Source organism: Psittacula echo (genome assembly GCF_963264785.1).
Source record: "Psittacula echo genome assembly, chromosome: Z".
In the NCBI taxonomy this organism is placed as follows: Eukaryota; Metazoa; Chordata; class Aves; order Psittaciformes; family Psittacidae; genus Psittacula; species Psittacula echo.
In genome coordinates, this window is record NC_137742.1 from 10,072,209 (window position 1) to 10,091,150 (window position 18,942).

Genomic DNA, 18,942 nt, shown 5'->3' on the forward strand with positions numbered 1-18,942 from the left:
CCATTCCAGTGCCTCACCACCCTCTCAGTAAAGAATTTATTCCTTATACCCAATCTAAACTTCCGCTGTTTAAGTTTTAACCCGTTACCCCTTGTCCTGTCACTACAGTCCCTAATGAAGAGTTCCTCTCCAGCGTCCTTGTAGGCCCCCTTCAGATACTGGAAGGCTGCTATGAAGTCTCCACGCAGCCTTCTCTTCTCCAGGCTGAACAGCCCCAACTTTCTCAGCTTGTCTGCTTGTGGCAAAGGATCACTGACTTTTCTCTGAAATAGAGACTACGTAAGGGCTGCTCAGAGGCCACAAGCATCCCACTGACCTGAGGGACTCCTCCTACCATGGACAAATATGATACAAGGAAGGAAAAAAGGGTCAAGCTTTCTCTCTAACCAGAATGAATCTCTCAGGAAGAAACCTCCAATCCTTTTGAGAGCCTGGAAAAGTGACTTTGAAACTTATCGTTTATCATGAGATGGAGGATGTAGACTCTAAGCTGCCTTGAGAGCTTCCATTGCCTGTGCAGTGTACGGGCACCCCATATAGTGTATGGACAAAGCTCTCAGAGAATGTAACATGAAGCCAACCACAACTGAACCTATGAAGACTTCATTCAGACTCAATCAATGAGGAAACAAAAGGAATGTAAGCACTGTCTTTATTCTGTGAAATTACAAAAGAAGAGCTAATCTGAAAACAAACACCCCATGCAGGTGAAGCCACAAACGGGACTCTGTGCACATCACTGCCGGAGTCTGTCATGGGCTTTACTTAACCCAGTACTGGTGAGAGTCAGAAAAGTACCTTCTCCAAGATGAACCCTGACAGGACAGGAAGGAAGAGGGAGCCTGAAGGGGCAAACCCGGAACTCAGTCTGGCCAAAACAGAAGCTTGCTTGCATTGGAACCGCCTTAACTTTATGTCCATCATCCCCAGATTGTTTTTTCCATCTCCTACAATACTGCATTCAGAAATGGTGGTGCAGCCCTTCATGGCAGCTTTCAGAGACAGGCCACCTGCACATGAGAAGAAGAACATACCACACATTAGGGGAACAAGTTTCCATAGTCATTCCATCCCTCACCAAGAAGTCCCGATTTGCACTCCAAGAACTGCCCATTCTTTATGTCCAGTTGGCTCCAAACCCACCAACCCGTTCTTGTCTGTTCCCATCTTCTGAAGAAATCTGGAGAAGCAGGAAGGTCACCTTGGTTGACTTGAAATACAAAAGGTTTAGGGCTTGTCTTTACTTTCTTTCTGCTGAATAAAGGTGATTATTTTTTTTTAATCTAAACACTTTAAAGTTAAAAATTTAAAATACGAAGTAGTTTCTTTTCTCACATTTAAAAATTCTTCTGCTCAAACCTTTCCTAGCTTCCTAAAGAAACCAGGGCTGTGTGACAGAACTCCAGGTATTCACTGTCTCCTCCTCTCTCTTTCCCTCTCATGACATTTGAACTGCCTCACAATCTCCCAGCCAAATTGGACACAGGGGTGAGAAGTCTCAAAGACATTACAGGCAGAGCCCTTTGTTCACATAATCTATTCTCTAAGGCCTCACAAGATTTAGCCAAACCAATGGAGAAACACCACTCACATGTCCTCTGAGGGAGTGGCTGAAACCTCAGTTTATCCTTTACGGACACTGGAGCATCTGCCTGAAAGAAAGACCTGAAAAGGTGCTGGGTGCTAAACTGCCCATTCAGATATCCTTGCCTCCATTGCTAGCTTTTGCTCACACTGCTCATGTTTCTCTGCTGCACAGGATATGGAAGTCTGGAATATTCTGATGGACATATTTATCTCAAATACAAGTAATGTATAAGGGTGCTTCATTAGATCCTCACCTTCCTTTGCCTCCCTAAGCTGCTGCTTCCTCTGCACAGCTAATCACACCACACACATCTCCTCTATTCACAGCGGCCAATCAATCAAGTCAAGACAAGTTATGAGCATGTTTTATTTCAGTGGTACACTGAATTAATTGCACCACTCTATTTCCATGGCTGTGACTAAGAAAATTATTGTTTTCCTTCATGTTGTCTCTGTGAAACACCTCCTAATTCAGGGTTTGGACAACACATCTATAAAGTGTATAGCAAAGACCTTCAGGCATCATATCATCACCTAGCAATATCATCAACCATGCACAAGATCATTTTTTCCAGTCTGTTCCTACAGCAGCTGCCACTGCTCTTCGTTTCCACGTTATTTTTCCTGCCTGCTGGAGCATGGTGGGACTGACATGAAATCTTTTATCTGCAGCAGGGGGAGTAACCCTGGAACTCGCTGTCTGCTTTCTTCTCTCTAATTACAGCTCCTGAGGTGGGAGAAGTATTTCCGAAGGAGAGTGTTATGTGCTGCTGCTGACCACAGTTGTTCAAATGCTGGAGTTCCCTTGCAGGATCTTTGGGTACCCCATGCAGCGTTCATGGGGAGGCACTTGTCCCTGGCTTTCTAGGGGCACAAGCACCACTATAACAGTGCCTTGTCCCCACTGGCCAGTGTCACCTCATGAGAAAGCCAATGGCTCTGTATCAGATTCACCTGAACCTCCACTAAGTAGGCAGCAGGCTGAAATCCAGATTCGTCCTCATGCATCTTAGCTAGGGCCAGCAGTTTCAGAGTATTGGTCAGATTTATCAGATGCCAGTATATCAGATTGCTTCAGGAGTTCAGTGCTGCCCTTGACGTCAGTTATGCCATGCTATGAGCAATCCCAACAGTTATCCATGCATGATGGAGAAGGAGGAAAAAAAAAGCACCCCTGCCCTTTTATTGGCTTTAAGAATGTTCTATGTCAGTTCTGTACCTCGTCCTATATTTTTTCCTTCATGCTTTTTGCCCATTTTTATTTCTTTGTGATGTTTCATCCCAGTAGACTGGTTTCACCCATTTAACCAAAAAGGTGAAATACAGCCCTCCTCCCCCCCCAAAAAAAGGTAGTTACCAGAATTCATTAACCCAGCAAGGTCAACACATTGGGTTTCAGATCCAGTGCAGTTCACGATTTCATTACCACACTGAAAGGAGTCCACGCTGTAGCAGGCTGGACACTGGTATCCATTGGGCACGTTGTCCTCTGGTGGCACTGGAAAGAAAGAGATGGACTGTAACTTGTTTTAACGAAAGAATGAGTGGAACAAACCCAGTGATGGATTAACTTGGAAGGCCTCACCTCAGGCCAGGGCAGACAGAGAGGGGACAGGGTATAAGGAAAAAGATAGCTTACATGAGACAGAGATGGTTCGACAGTCATCGCCTGTGCAGCAAGCCAAGTGGCTCCTTGCTTTTACCTTCCCATAGTTCATGGTGATAGGGCCAAGGTGGCACATGCTGGATGGCAGGCAGGACTTGATGGACGATGGGATTGCCATCCCCCCTGTAACAAAGAGGCAGGCAGCAATAAGACATTAACCACAAGGTAACTCGCTTCCTTGCCCATTAGCTCCTACAGCAGCAACAGCTAGGCAGCTGGCCTGGGGCCTGAGAGGTGTCTGTGGACAGCAGAGCTTCCCCAAAGAGCAGCACCGGTGGCTTCGGTTATCTCCTCAGAGGAACGAGGGTACCATCACATCTGAGACTGTAGTGAGGAATTTCTCCTTCTCCACATTGTGCTTAAAGTCAGGAGGAGAGCATGACTCCTCACAGGTGGCCTTGTCACAGGTGTTCACCTTAGCCAGAATATCCTAGCCACAGAGCTTCTTGGATGACACATATGCCTCTGACCCATGCTTCTTCATGGACAGGAGCACACAGTCTATCATAGCCATAAACATCCTGACACAGGCAAATCTAGTCCTCCCCACCAACCAAACTCAGAAAGTGTAATGGACAGTAGAACAGTTACACTGAGTCTACTGAAGCCACTCCAGCACTTCAAGGATGAAGGGTGGCTTTGCACAAACAGAAGAAAGATATGCACTGAAGCTGCCAGCACCAAAGCAGGTAGGACATGAGCCAACTTCCAGTCTAAAAGCCAATAGTCACACCACTGACATGGGCAATGACTAAAACTGTGCCACTAACATAACCAATTGTGCAGTTATCTCAGTGCTCAGCACTCATCTTTGGCTTATCAACCATGGGGACAAGGTGATAGCTCAGCCCTGGTAGTGACTGCCTGGTGTCCCCTTCCCTGTTCAAGGAACGGAGCCAGATGCAGTGCAGTTTCTTCCTCCACCCATGGCCAGTGCACCCACAATGCTAGATGCCAGCAGCCTTATGTCCCTCATGGTCCAGACTCTCAACCCAACGATTTAGCTTAGCCAGAACTAAAAGCCTGTGTCTTCTCTCAGTACACTGCCTAGGTCCTCCTCTCCACAGCTAAGAACCCAATAGGAAACTGCTGCTTGAGATAGAGGAATAGAGAGCTTTTCCCATCCCAGACCATCACAATCCCTGGTCCTCTGTCAATGAAAAAGCAAATGAGCAGCTTATCCAAAGACTCACCGTAAAACCAATTATAGAGATGGGGAGAGACTCTTGTCTCCCAACCCAACTCCAAAAGCTTCACTGGCACACAGCCACAGTGGATGTCCCACCTACCTATCACGACCTCATGCAGAATGATGCCACAGGTATCTTCACCACCATTGCATGTTTTCATGGGGCCAAAGCAGCTTTTCCCTATGTTGTGACAAACCTCACACTGAAGGGAAGTCCCTGGGCAAAGAAAAGGACACATTTCAGGGTGGCAGTCATGAGGGATCTCACTCCGCCTTTCATCAGAATGCTTTACTTCAGCATTTAATCAGCATTTTACATATTCCTCTTCCCTTATTTCCTCTGTTCCATTGCTTGACTTGTGGGTTCTTTCTTTATTATTTATATTATCACTTATTCTAGCATGAACTTGAATTCAGGAAAGTGAAGAATGCCACTGTGGGATATTTACATTAACCACCAGTACCAATCCAGCCTCCCTTGTCTGCTGTACAATGATGTTTGTGGTTTTCCTGGGGTTGCTAAGGAGAGCATCCGCACCCCTCTGTCATCGCAGGCATTCAGGTGTCCCTGGATTCCAGGGCCTCAAATCCTCTCTTTGCTGTGAGCAGGGACACCCAAAGGTCTGGGGATCAAGAGGCTGCCAGTGGGTACTGACTCTACTATGTTCAAACTGGGGAATGACATATCTTTTGTAGGCGTTAGGGGAGACCAGTTTATCATCTACCTCCTGGAGCATCTTAAGCAGACCAGAATATCAGACAAAAACCACTTAGAAAGGAATAAAGTGTTTATCAAAGAAAACAACAGCATGTCTTCCCTGACACACACTCAGTGGGACCCAAGGGCATGTGTCAGTTCCATAAACCCAGGTACCTTGCAGTGACTGTGATATCTACATGGGGTGGCAGGTACGACACAGTATGTTACAGTATCACAGTATGTTAGATTGGAAGGGACCTCAAAAGATCATCTAGTCCAATCCCCCTGCCAGAGCAGGAACACCTAGATAAGGTCACACAGGAATGTGTCCAGGCGGGTTTTGAATGTCTCCAGAGAAGGAGACTCCACAACCTCCCTGGGCAGCCTGTTCCAGTGTTCCGTCACCCTCACTGAGAAGAAGTTTCTTCTCAAGTTTAAGTGGAACCTCTTGTGTTCCAGTTTATACCCATTACCCCTTGTCCTATCATTGTTTGCCACTGAGAAGAGCCTGGCTCCATCCTCGTGACACTCCCCCTTCATATATTTATATACACTAATAAGGTCACTCCTCAGTCTCCTCTTCTCCAAACTATAGAGACCCAGCTCCCTCAGCCTTTCCTCATAAGGGAGATGCTCCACTCCCTTAATCATCTTAGTTGCCCTGCACTGGACTCTCTCCAGCAGGTCCCTGTCCTTCTTGAACTGAGGGGCCCAGAACTGGACACAATATTCCAGATGCGGTCTCACCAGGGCAGAGTAGAGGGGAAGGAGGACCTCTCTCGACCCACTGACCACCCCCCTTCTAGTACACCCCAGGATGCCATTGGCCTTCTTGGCCACAAGGGCACAGTGTTGGCTCATGGTCATCCTGCCATCCACTAGGACCCCCAGGTCCCTCTCCCCTACACTACTCTCTAACAGGTCGTTCCCCAACCTATACTGGAACCTGGGGTTGTTCCTGCCCAGATGCAGGACTCTACACTTTCCCTTGTTATATTTCATCAAGTTTCTCCCTGCCCAACTCTCCAGCCTGTCCAGGTCCCGCTGGATGGCAGCACAGCCTTCTGGCGTGTCAGCCACTCCTCCCAGCTTAGTGTCATCAGCAAACTTGCTGACAGTACACTCAATTCCCTCATCTAAATCATTGATGAATATATTAAATAATACTGGTCCCAGTACTGACCCTTGAGGCACTCCACTAGATACAGGCCTCCAACTAGACTCAGCCCCATAGACTACAACTCTCTGGCTTCTCTCCTTCAGCCAGTTCGCAGTCCACCTCAGCACCTGATCGTTCAGACCACACTTCCTCAGTTTAGCTATGAGGATGCTGTGGGAGACTGTGTCAAATGCTTTGCTGAAGTCAAGGTAGACCACATCCACCGCTCTGCCATCATCCATCCACAATGTTACTTCCTCATAAAAGGCTATGAGGTTGGTCAAGCATGACTTCCCCTTGGTAAAGCCATGTTGACTGCCCCTCATAACCCTCTTATCCTTGACATGCCTTAAGATGGCACCAAGGATAAGGTGTTCCATCACTTTCCCAGGGATGGAGGTGAGGCTGACCGGTCTATAGTTACCCGGGTCCTCCTTCTTGCTCTTTTTGAAGACTGGAGTGACATTTGCTTTCCTCCAGTCCTCAGGCACCTCTCCCATTTCCCAAGACTTGGTAAAGATGATGGAGAGTGGTCTAGCAATGACTTCCGCCAGTTCCCTCAGCACCTGCGGGTGCATCCCATCTGGACCCATGGATTTATGGATGTCCAGATTGCTCAACTGGTCTCTAACCCATTCCTCATCGACTAAGGCAAACCGCTCCATTGACCTGACTTCATCTGAGGTCTCAGGAGTACAGGGCTCTTCAGGACTGCCTCCGGCAGAGTAGACTGAGACAAAGAAGGCATTCAATAACTCTGCCATCTCTGTATCTTCTGTCACCAGGGCACCCATCCCGTTCACCAGTGGGCCTACCTTGCCTCTGGTGTTAGTTTTATCAGCCATGTATTTGAAAAAGCTCTTTCTGTTGTCCTTGACCCCTCTTGCCAGATTTAATTCTAAGGAGGCCTTAGCCATCCTAGCTGCCTTCCTACGTCCTCTAGCAGCAGCCTTATATTCCTCCCGAGTGGCCAGCCCCTCCTTCCATGACCTGTAAACTCTCCTCTTCCACTTGAGCATACCCAGCAGTTCCTTATTTAGCCATGCAGGTCTCCTGGCCCTCTTCCTTGACTTCCTACGTGTCGGGATGCTCTGCTCTTGAGCTCGGAATAAGCAATTCTTGAATGTCAACCAACTATCTTGGGCCCCTTTACCTTCAAGCAGCCTTGCCCATGGGATTTCCCCTAGCAATTGCTTGAAAAGGCCAAAGTTTGTCCTGCTAAAGTCCAGGGTTGCAATTCTACTTGCTATTCTACTGGTCCTACCACACAAGATCCTGAATTCCACCATCTCGTGGTCGCTGCAACCAAGGCAGCCCTCAACCTTTACTGCTTCGACCAGACCCTCCTTGTTAGTGAGGATGAGATCCAGCAGCGCTCCTCTCCTGGTTGGCTGATCCACCATTTGGATGAGGAAGTTATCATCATACACTGGAGGAACCTCCTGGACTGTGGCTGGGTTGCTGAGTAGTCCTTCCAGCAAACATCAGGGAAGTTAAAATCCCCCACGATGACCACGGCCTGTGACTGTGAGGCCGCTCTCAGCTGCCTGTAGAAGGCCTCGTCAACTTCCTCACCCTGATCTGGTGGCCTGTAACAGACACCCACAACAGTATCGCCCCTGCCAGCCTGCCCCTTAATTCTCACCCACAGACTCTCAACTCGCTCGTCCCCTGTCCCTGGACAGAACTCAGTACATTGCAGCTGCTCTCGCACATAAAGAGCAACCCCACCACCCCGCCTGGCTGGCCTGTCTTTCCTGAAAAGGACATAGCCCTCCATGAGTATATTCCAGTCATGTGAGCTGTCCCACCACGTCTCTGTAATTGCCACCAGATCATAATCTTCTGACTTAACACAGGTCTCTAACTCCTCCTGCTTATTTCCCATGCATTGGTGTACAGGCATTTCAAGGAGGGAGCTGAGCCTAGAATTATAGGAGACCTCCCAGTCTTCATCAATCCTAGAGTGCTGCTCCACTGGGGCAAGCCCAATTACAACCCCATCCCCCTTCGAATCTAGTTTAAAGCTCTCCAAATGAGCCCTGCTAATTCATGCCCATGACACAAGATCTCCAAGACATCAGTGCTCTTCTGGAGCAGAGCTGAAGGACATACAGTGTCTAAAACGTGACACAACCCCAGGCATGGATTAATGAGACCATGGCCACCTCTCTGCAGTGCAAATCCCCCCAGATGAGGAGTTCACATGGCTCAAAGGGAAGAACAGATCCACGCACTGAGCACTCATTCCCACACCCCTTCCATTTCTCATAGCCCCACAGGTCCCAGTAGAAAACTCACCTGGGTCCAGGAAAGCCAGGAAGAAGCTGAAGACAATGGACGCTTTCATGCTGGTGGAGGTAAGGAAAGGCAGCTGCCAAGTCTTGCTGAACACCGCACTGTGTGCCACTAAGGCTTTATAAAACAGAAAGAGAAACGGTTTTGGTGATGCTGCAGAAGTGGTATTGAGGAAATGCTCTGGAGAATATGCACACTGCAGAAACACAACCAGTGTTTGAGGTTTTTTTCATTTAAAGTGGAAGTTCTGCCTTTTCCTCCACGTGAGTGTTGCTGTTTGTCTTTCCTCAGTCTAGAGTATGCAGCCTGTGGGGAAAGGCTGGCTTGTCTGGGGTCTATCAGGTATGTCTCTGGTGCAGACTTTGTTTAAACATAGAGCCTCTGCCATACATATGAATGATGGAGAAGAAACTATTTGAACAGCCCTGTTGTGCTCTCACTGTTAGGCCCAAAGAAGCAAAGTGGAGTAAGAGCCAGCCAGAAATTCTCCTCATGGCTGAGTTTTTGCTGGCTGGTTTCCCATCTCCCTTCCCATCAGACAGTCAGGAGCTCTCACGCCCCGAGTACAGCAGCAAAGCAGAAGGTGGCAAAGCAGTGAGCTTCATCTCCAAGCTGGCGTGCAGCTTCTGTTTGCAAAATGACTGCCAATGCACACCTTGGAGCAGGCTCACTCAAGGGTTCCTGGGGTTGAATACATCTGAGCTGCAAAGTGGGTCCTTCAGGGTGGAGGTTTTGATATAAACCACTTGGAAGTTGATAAGAAAGTCACCTATTGTACCTCTGGGCTTTGCGTCAGACCAGCCAGCAGAGAGAAAGCATCGATGTGGCTATGAGACAGCCTGGTCACAGTCTAGGCAATGTTATAATAGGTTTTCAATGCCCTGAGATCTCATGATGAGCTAATGCCAAGCAGTAGTGACCAACTTGATGTTGGCCCAAAGGTTCCCTGCCCCATGTGCAGGTTTTATCAGGATGTGCTGCCTCACTGAAACCATTCCCTATACTGAAGGTATCTTCTGAACTCCTCTTGTGTACCAAATTGGACACAGCCAGTTAATGGTCCTCCATGACTTTTTGTACTGACAGCAAAGAAGAAATTAAATACTTTGTACCCTCTTTCAGCTGCAGTATGAGCTTTTTGGACAAGATACTATTTTTTGCTGTGTAGCGCAGCAGAGTGCTGGGCTCATGTGGCCTCTAGATACAAGGGCAACCCAAACAAGTCCTCCACATCAGGGGCATGCACACCACAGAAGTAGAGAGGTAATGAATCACAAATACAAGGTTCAAGGATCTTCTAAGACTCATCTGGTCCATCCTGCTTCCCAGGACAAAGGCTGCCTGTTGGGATACATCTCATAGCAGAGAAATCCAGTCTGGTGAGAAGGGAGTCTCACCTTGAGCCTGGCAGGGCTAAGTGCTATGTAAAAAGTAGAAGTATTTTCTCTGCTGAGGATTCCTATTGATGTGCAAATGAGCTAATTGCTGTTTCTGGTTCTACCAAAGACTTCCTGCAAAGCCATAGAGGAAAATCACAGATCTCACTGATGTTTCCACTCCTTTGCTTTGATTTTCTGTTTCTGTCTCCCACCTTACTCTCTGCTTCTCCCATTTTGGACTAGCCTCTTCAGTGGAAAAGTGATCTTGTGACATTTACAAATATATTGAGTAGTCTAAGCTAAGCCCACAGCACTTTGAGAATGCAAATCAGTGCAGTCACACTGAATAAAAGCCTGAGTCCGTCAAAGTCCACAAAGCTGGTATCACAAGAAGACAAGGGGGAACGATATCATCACCTTGAATTTCTTTTTCAACTCAGAAATGGTCTCATACCCCAGTCGATATGTTAGAATGAAGTCAAACTTCAGCCAGTCTGGGATTAAAATTTGTCCCTTTTTTGTCTTAAACCTCAGACTGAGTAAAACCCTGTCAACAGGCAGGCTGGGGCAGTCAGATGGGGGCGATTGTGCCATTTAACTACATGTGGGTCTGCAAATACAGACAGGGAGATGTGGCTGTCTTTGGTGATTTTAATTTCATGCCTTTTCATTTAAAATTATTACTGAAGTGCCTGGAGGATCTTCCCTGAATGACATGACTGCACTAGCCCCACTGAATTATATTCAACTCACCTGTTTCACACCTCTCATGAAGGGAGGGTGTGAAGCTGCAGCCTTTTCATGTGTAGTTTTAGAGATGAAATCAAGCATAGCAAGGAGGAGCCACAATCTGCAGCAGTGAGAGACCTGGAAAATAAGAGTCACGAGAGAAGGCAGAGACAATAAAAGTGTCACCCAGTCATATTTGTATCTGTAGAAACAAGAGCTGGATAAGAAAAACTATCACAGAGGGGTTACACTGGGAATTGGGAGAATTTTCTAAGTGTCAGTAGTGAAGCTGATTGCCTGGGAAGATGTGGATCTTCCATCCTGGGTGGCTTGGAAAAACAGGCTAGACATAGGTATTAGGAAATTATTTAAGATGATAGGATCCTGCTCCAGGGCTCAGAGGTGGATTAGATGTTCTTTCAAGATCCTTTCTAAATTGGTTCTTATTCCTTAACTTCATAGTGCTCATGAAACCCCTGTCTTCTGCAGCATGTTCATGTTTCCAGGACCAGAGACAGGATGACAATGACAGTCACATGAACAGCGAGGTGAGGCAGAGGCTGGGGAGGTCAGAAAAATCTGTGAGGTGAGAAGGCAGAAATCCAATCCTGAAAATAGCATTGGCTGGAAGGTGAGAAGAAGGGGATGTGTTGGAGAGAAAAATAGCCAGCAAAAGAAAGGTGCCGATCTTGGCTAGAGCTTGGATTAAAATCATAAGTGAACTTATCGTGCAAGTTCATGGCAGAAAATGCCAGTGCAAATCTATGATTTTAAAGAATCATAGAATCATTTATGTTGGAAAAGATCATCAAGTCCAACCATTAACCAAACACTGACAAGTCCACCACTAAACCATGTTCCTAAGCACCACAAATACCTGTCTTTTAAATACCTCCAGGGATGGTGATTCCACCACTAATCTAGGCAGCCTGTTCCAATGCTTGACAAACCTTTCGGGGAAGAAATATTTCCTAATATCCAGTTTAAGCCTCCTCTTGCAGACCTTGAGGCCATTTCATCTCATCGTAAGAGCCCAAACATCAAGATACATCCTCAAACCCAGATCAGAAAGCTCTGGAAAAAGTAAGGAAAGTGGCAAAGGTGCAGCAAAGAAAGGAAAATATAGAAATGGATGGGGGTGCATAGCTTTGCAGGACTACAAGAAATCTGAAGAGTCTACCGGAAATCTGTAGAGGGGCTTTTTACATGGGTATGTAGTGACAGGACAAGAGGGAATGGCTTTGAACTGACACAGGAGAGATCGAGATGAGATTTTAGGAAGAAATTCTTCCCTGTGAGGGTGCTGAGGCGCTGGCACAGGGTGCCCAGAGAAGCTGTGGCTGCCCCATCCCTGGCAGTGTTCAAGGCCAGGTTGGACAGAGCTTGGAGCAACGTGGTCTAGTGGAAGGTGTCCCTGCCTATGGCAGGGGATTGGAACTGGATGAGCTTTAAGGTCCCTTCCAATACAAACCATTCTGTGATTTTATACTGGGGAAAAGCCTTATACCAACCTAATTGGGGCTGAAATGGAAGGAGATGCTCAAAAGGAGAATGACAATGACACTTTTAGGAAAGAAGCAGTGAGATCCAAGCTCAGGATGATCTGATGGTCAGGAGGATCAGAGGGGGCTGGGCTGAGCAGCCTGTTCTGTGATGAAAAACTTGAGAATGAGCCAGGAGGATGGGATGTCCCTGGGTTGAGGGTGAAGCTGACACAGCCCTGGACCAGGCAATCGGCTGCAGCCCTCGTCCCGCACAGCAGCTGGGGCCCTGACGGCTGGGGACACTACGAACAAACCTCTCCTCCCAGCCCCTGGGAAGCCAGCAAAGCACTTCGTGCAATAGCAGGCAAAAACAAGAACCCAGGCAGAGCCACTGGTGATGCAACTGGTCAGTTCCGAGGCACAGCTCACACTGGCAATCTAAAACCAACTCATCAGTCCCACTACATGCCTCGTTTGCAGCTATCCTGGTCTGCAGACATCCTTTGAGGAACTGATCGTATGTATTTGGGATTCGCTGGAATTCACATCTGACTCAGGAAGTCCCAACACTGGAGTAGCTGAGGCTGGCATAGTACAGGGACTGGACTTTCTTAGATGTTTGCTCTGCTCTTCAGAGCTCTGCTTATCCCCACTGTTCTGTTGTTTTTGGGGATGGTTTTTTGCTGATTTTGAGGATTTGCTGCCCCTCTACTCTGCTTTTGTGAGACTTCACTTGGAGCATTTTGTACAGTTCTGGTGTCCTCAACATAAAAAGGACATGGAACTGTTGGAACAAGTCCAGAGGAGGCCACGAGGATGATCAGGGGACTGGAGCACCTCCCGTATGAAGACAGGCTGAGAAAGTTGGGGCTGTTCAGCCTGGAGAAGAGAAGGCTGCGTGGAGACCTCAGAGCAGCCTTCCAGTATCTGAAGGGGGCCTACAGGGATGCTGGGGATGGACTCTTCATTAGGGACTGTAGTGAGAGGACAAGGGGTAACGGGTTAAAACTTAAACAGGGGAAGTTTAGATTGGATATAAGGAAGAAATTCTTTACTGAGAGGGTGGTGAGGCACTGGAATGGGTTGCCCATGGAAGTTGTGAATGTTCCATCCCTGGCAGTGTTCAAGGCCAGGCTGGACAGAGCCTTGGGTGGCATGGTTTAGTGTGAGGTGTCCCTGCCCATGGCAGGAGGGTTGGAACTGGATGATCTTAAGGTCCTTTCCAACCCTGACTATCCTGTGATTATATGATTCTATTTCCTGGCCTCCTATCCACAGCAGAGCATGGGTATTGCACCCTGAAACCAGCTCTGCAGAGGAGCATCTCTTGGGTGAGGGTCAGCCACACACCACCAGCAGCTTGATGGGGTTGGGATGGCTGGAGAGGAGCAGAGCAGCTCTCATTTGCGCCTGCTGCCACTGTTTGTAGCTGAGTAGAGACAGGGAGCAGGTGATACTCAAATCAAAGCAGAGACCTGAGGAAAAGTTTGGTCATGTGCATACTCCAGGTCATGGGTGATATATTCAGAAGCATGTCACCATGTCAAGTTGAAGTCCTGTACTCAGGGTCCTTGCATGGCTTGGGTGCTCAGCTGGGGCCAGAGGGTAACCCAGGCTGGTGGCAGCCAGCAGTACTGTCCCCACTTTACCAGGACACAGCTCCAGCACCAGGATGGAGTGGCTGTCATGCCCATAATAGCCATTTTTAACCATAATCTGTCTCTTCTGCTAGAGGACAGTCCTAACTCTTAAGCCTCATTAGGCTAATGCTACACTAATACAGGGCTATCTATGGCTGCAGGACCCTGTACACTCCCAACAGCCCTAACACCATCAGCAGCAGAGAACAAGTCTAACAGTGTCCCCAGAGCCAATGGACAGCTTCTATGGATCAATAGAGCAAAGATCTTACCTCCCTTTACCCTCAGTGCAGGACGACAACTTGTTGGGACATTTCAACAGTGAAGTCAACCACAATATGTAAAAAGAGCTATGGAAGAAGACTCAAACCCACCCCTTTTCTGAGCCAATTCCTTGTTCTCCAGAACAGTGACTGGCAAAACCTGCCAGTCTGGTTAACTAGGCAAGGAAACATAAAACAGCAAGCCTAACAACATGCAGGGATTAGTATGCCTGTCCCAAAGGGTGAGAAGAGCAGGAGTCCCACTGTTTGCTTGCTGGCTGCAGGCTGAAGAAGCTTTTGACAGTCATTTGTTTCAGCTGTGATTGCACAAATTAATGAGCCAGCCAGGCAGGCAGTGAAAGATCAATATAAATCTGATTTCCACTCCTGATCAGGCACTGATCACACTTCCAACAGCCCACAAGGCACCCTCTCTGCTGTGTCCCCCTCCAGTTCTTCATGGCTGTGGTTCAAAGGATCAAATGCTGCCTACATGAGAGCTCACAGTCCCAAGGGTCTGTAAGTGAGGAAGTCAGTGTGCATGGAAGAGCAGAGCGGCAGCAGCAAGGTGCTAATTGGCACGTGTTAATTTCCCCATGAGGATTCCTCCATGCACAGCCATGTACACACTTTGAAAGTGATGCTGCTGTTACTAATGGAGCACAAGCAATGTGGCAAGGGGGAACCACACTCCGAAATGGAGCTCATGCAAAGACTCATGTGGAGCTGCAATAGAAATGGGGCAAAGGGGGTCTCCAACAGCATGGTGCTACCATTGGCTTCAAGGCGCCTGCCTTGTCCTTGCTCTTGTCCCCACCCAGAAAACACCCCTAAAGGATTAGTTTCCAGCCAGAGGTCAATCCTCTGAGGGAAGAGCTCCTGTTGGCAGAGGATTTGTGAACCAAGGTGACATTGAAGGATGGAAATTATATGAAAGTAATAATGTAAAACTGCTGCTTAAATGTTCTCTTCTCTGGCTAAAAAAGATGGTATTTAACATGCTGTTGCACACGCGCACCAACACACTTGTGAAAATACACACAAATTACTGAATATTGTCAAATCATATAACTTTGTTTTGCAAGAGATCAAGACATTTAAAGGAGTGCAATGGACATTTCATTTTACCTTTGATCCTATACCATTTATGGCAACAATGGCATTAACACTGATGAATTTTTTGTACCCTAGCCAGTAATTACCTTTTCAATTGAAATAATTGCCAGGGAATCCAACTGCTTTTCAGGCATTGTGGAATGAAGATAAATTTGCATGCACATTAGCATGTTCAACAAGGTTTCTGTTCTGACATGAGTGATCAGCAATGTCATCTTCAAGCAATCAAGACAATAGCAACTATCTAACCCACCAGTGGGTGATGTAAAAAGTAAGTCCTTATTAGCTATAGGCCTTATTAGACATTCATATTTCAACCTCCTCTTCAGTGAGCTGTTTCAATATGTGACACAGTTAGCATTTGCCAGCAGCAGAGTTTGTTTGCTAAGAGAGTTCCAGGCTGGTAGCTGGGGCAGACCAGTTTATCACTTTTAGTTGGTCCATTAAAATAAAGCTAATGCTGCCATGGGCTGGTGTCAATAGACAATGGATGTATAATGAGGAGGGGAAGTCTTTTAATATAATGTTAATGTCTACACTTTTTACTTAATGGCAGTAGTTAGGACCCTCAAAGTAGAATAGAAATTCAGCATTTCAGGAATCACTTCTAAGTGTTCACTCAGGTGATTTGTGTCTGCTCTTGTGCCTTGGAAAACTGGCCTGACCCCATCTCTGCAACTTGACTCAATGTTCCTGAAAGCCTCTGCATCTTCTAAATGGCTTTCTTGCTTGCTGCTTTCTACGAAAAAGTTACCTCCCCTTCCATACAGCTGAAGCTTGGGGTTGGTGATGAAGGCCCCAAGTCCTGGGAAGCACAAGTGATTCCTTTTGCAGCGTGCTGGAATTTGTGAAGGAACAATGAAGAGAACTGGAATTTATAAACTACTTTGAAAAGCCTTTTTTTGTGGGCAAAAATGGAGCCAGCCCAAGCCAATCTGGAGATGAGGCATCCATGGATTGCAGATACTGGGCTGATCTGGGTGATACTGGAGAACAAGGATTCATTCAGTCCTTTACTCACATGCTCCTTCCCTCCGGCTATGCGATAGTCCCATCTGGGTACCTCTGCCATGAGAAGCCTCCCTAAAACAGATGGCATGGTACTTAGGAACAGGAAATGTGTAATGAATAAAAGGATTAATTTCTACCCTTGATTGCTTTTATTCTTAAAAACATGACTGTATCACTTTCCCACCCTCTCTTCCCATCCAGTCAATTGCTAACCAAGTCCCACTGGCAGGAAACAAGATCTTATCATGAAAATGGTAAGTCATGGCTGAGTAAGACCCACCTTGGAAATGGGTAGATGCAGCCAAATAACTAAAAAAGAAATAAAAATAAATGTTCTACCAACAGGCCCAAGACAAAAGGCTAAGTTGTGGCTACAAACTCTCCTCGTGGTGGGAAGCACTTGAATGCAGGTATTTCTTTGCACCATCACACAGATGTGGCAGCTGTGTTTATACCAGAGGTATTTGAAGATCCAGACAACCTTATTTACCACGTTTTCTTAAGTTAGTGATCTGTAACTGACTGAGCCCTCATTACAGTTTTTGGCATCCCATCTCTGAGACGTGTGACCTCACTCCATCGATACCATTCATTTCTGTTGTATTTTTCCTCTGTGCGCAAAGCACACGTCATTCCTAACGAGCCCAGGTGTTGTGTGCTTATCAGTGCCAGCTTCAGCCTCCTCTTTCCACCCCTTCATTGAGAAACATGTCGCATTGCATAAGGAAGAGCCTGGAAAAGCATGCCCTGCAGCACCAAGACATGATCCCAGCTTTCCAAATGATGCTCATCTTTCCCAATACTTTCCAATCCAACATTATTCATTGTGTGATAAGCATCATAAAATAAAGCTATTCCCAGACAAGTGTGTCAGACAGCACTAAGGGCACATTTACACAAAGCCAGCATTGGTCTGGACAGATTTTCCAGTCAACAGTGGCTTTCAGAAAGTAAATTCTGTTGTGTGTTGGCCTGTTTGTTTTTAAGAGCTGAAAGAGACATGGTCGTTGTTGTATTTTCTCACACGTTGATAAGGAAATGCATCCATAGCCCAATGCAGGGTTAAACCCTGAGGCAGAACAACTGCTTGACAAGTTGTAATTCTGTGGGATGTGCAAATATTACAGCAAACATCAGGCAAATACCCAGAAACAGCAAACAATGCACATCAGGGAAAAAGGTCCAAGCAAACCTCCACAGAGCTCAGTGTGGAGACATCTGTGGTAGCTCAGCATGAGCTGGTGCAGCTCATAGCACAACTCTGTGTGGAGACACCAGCTCAGGTCCTGGAAGCAGATGGGTGCTGAGGTTCCATGCTGACCTCCAGGATCCAGAGCAATAGCAGCTGCCCCATGAGGGACGGAGATAGTCACACAGCATCCTCCCACCTGGTTGTACTGGTGACTGGGGGTCAGAAACTAGTGGCAGATTTGCTGACCAATATGCAGAGCTGTGTATGCAATGAGAGAAATGGCTTTGACATTTCTTGTCCTCAGCTGGGCAGATTGGAAAGAATCAGGCAGAAGTTTTGAGCAGAAAAAGATGAACAACCTGGCAAGGGACATTCAAACTGCTGCCTACTGTCCTGGTTTTAGCTGGGATAGGGTTAGTTTTTTTCTTAGAAGCTAGCACAGTGCTGTGTTTTCGACTTTAGTCTGACAATAATGCTGATAACACACTGATGTTTCAGTTGTTGTGAAGTAATGCTTATTCTAAACCAAGAACTCTTCATTCTCATGGTCTGCCAGTGAGGAGGGGCACAAGAAGCTGGGAGAGAGCACAGTCAGGGCAGCTGACCTGAACTATCCAAAGGGGTATTTCATAGAACATCATGCTTAGTATATAAACTGGGGGAGCTGGCCAGGAGCCGCCAATTTCTGCTCAGGGTAAGTTGGGCAGCAGTCAGTGGGTGTTGAGCAACTGCACTGTGTGTGCATCACTTGTGTTTCTTGGGGTTTATTCCTCCATCTCCCTCCCTCAGTCCCTCTCCCTGTCCCTCACCCTCTTCCCCTCCTTTTCATTAGTATTAGTATTAGTGTTATTAGTATTAGTACTACTATTACATTTTATTTCCATTATTAAACTGTTCTTACCTCAACCCATGAGTTTTACTTCTGTCCAATTCCGCTCCACATCCCATCAGTGCTGGGAGGTTGTGAAAGAGCGGCTGTGTGGTGTTAGCTGCCAGCGGGGGTTAAACCGTGACACCTACTCAGCCCAAAAGAATGTGAACCAGAGTTTTCCCTCCCTAAAATACACCCTGGTTGTGGAGATAAAGCCATTCTGGCACAGAGCTCCCTCCAAGGTAATGTATGATAATAAATGTATTTTCACACATAAGCTCTCACTCTGCTACCACAACCAAAAAACGACTGGTTTCAGGAAGCCAGGAGACTAAGCTACAGACATCTTGAGGTCTTTTGCAAAGTGTTTGTTTATATAAAATCAGGTTTTACAACAAGAATATGTGGCAATAAAAAGTTTATTAACGTATCTATCAGTGGCATAGATGCAAACAAAATTCCCCCAACACAGTCTCTAACAGGTTTGCCTCACATCTTCAGACCTGGGATATTATAAATATACCTGATAGGAGTGATATACTGATAAATAGACAGGGTTTGTGTGTCTTTTAGACCTCAAGGGATCATCTGGGAAACCACAAGATTTTAATGAGCCTGCCTCAGAAACATCAGGTTTTATGGAAACAGATTAAAAGAA

General features: G+C 46.7%; 1 protein-coding gene across 3 annotated transcripts; it reads right to left on the reverse strand.

Annotated features, from left to right (window-relative positions):
- Nucleotides 1–663: 663 nt before the first annotated feature.
- LOC308231994 (phospholipase A2 inhibitor gamma subunit B-like) lies at nt 664–18,423 on the reverse strand. Of its 3 annotated transcripts, XM_080637927.1 has the most exons (8): nt 18,315–18,344; nt 16,232–16,293; nt 10,732–10,845; nt 8,603–8,716; nt 4,543–4,659; nt 3,227–3,376; nt 2,945–3,085; nt 664–1,010 (listed from the first exon to the last, which is right to left on the reverse strand). In XM_080637927.1, the coding sequence occupies exons 4-8, from the start codon at nt 8,649–8,651 to the stop codon at nt 787–789; spliced, it is 681 nt and encodes a 226-aa protein (XP_080494053.1). In that variant the 5' UTR covers nt 8,652–8,716; nt 10,732–10,845; nt 16,232–16,293; nt 18,315–18,344; the 3' UTR covers nt 664–786. The 3 variants fall into 3 exon arrangements, with proteins under 3 accessions (XP_080494053.1, XP_080494052.1, XP_080494054.1); XM_080637926.1 differs by lacking the exon at nt 10,732–10,845 and having other exon boundaries at nt 18,315–18,423; XM_080637928.1 differs by lacking the exon at nt 16,232–16,293 and having other exon boundaries at nt 18,315–18,406.
- Between the last annotated feature and the right edge of the window lie 519 nt (nt 18,424–18,942).

Coding starts and splice junctions, on each gene's coding strand:
- LOC308231994 (XM_080637926.1), bottom strand. CDS start 18,361: ATGGGATGTGGAGCGGAATTGGACAGAAGTAAAACTCATGGGTTGAG. Junction 4,660..8,602: donor CCTGGCTTTCCTGGACCCAG/GTGAGTTTTCTA, acceptor TTCTTTGCCCAG/GGACTTCCCTTCAGTGTGAG. Junction 3,086..3,226: donor TCGAACCATCTCTGTCTCAT/GTAAGCTATCTT, acceptor CTTTCTTTCCAG/TGCCACCAGAGGACAACGTG.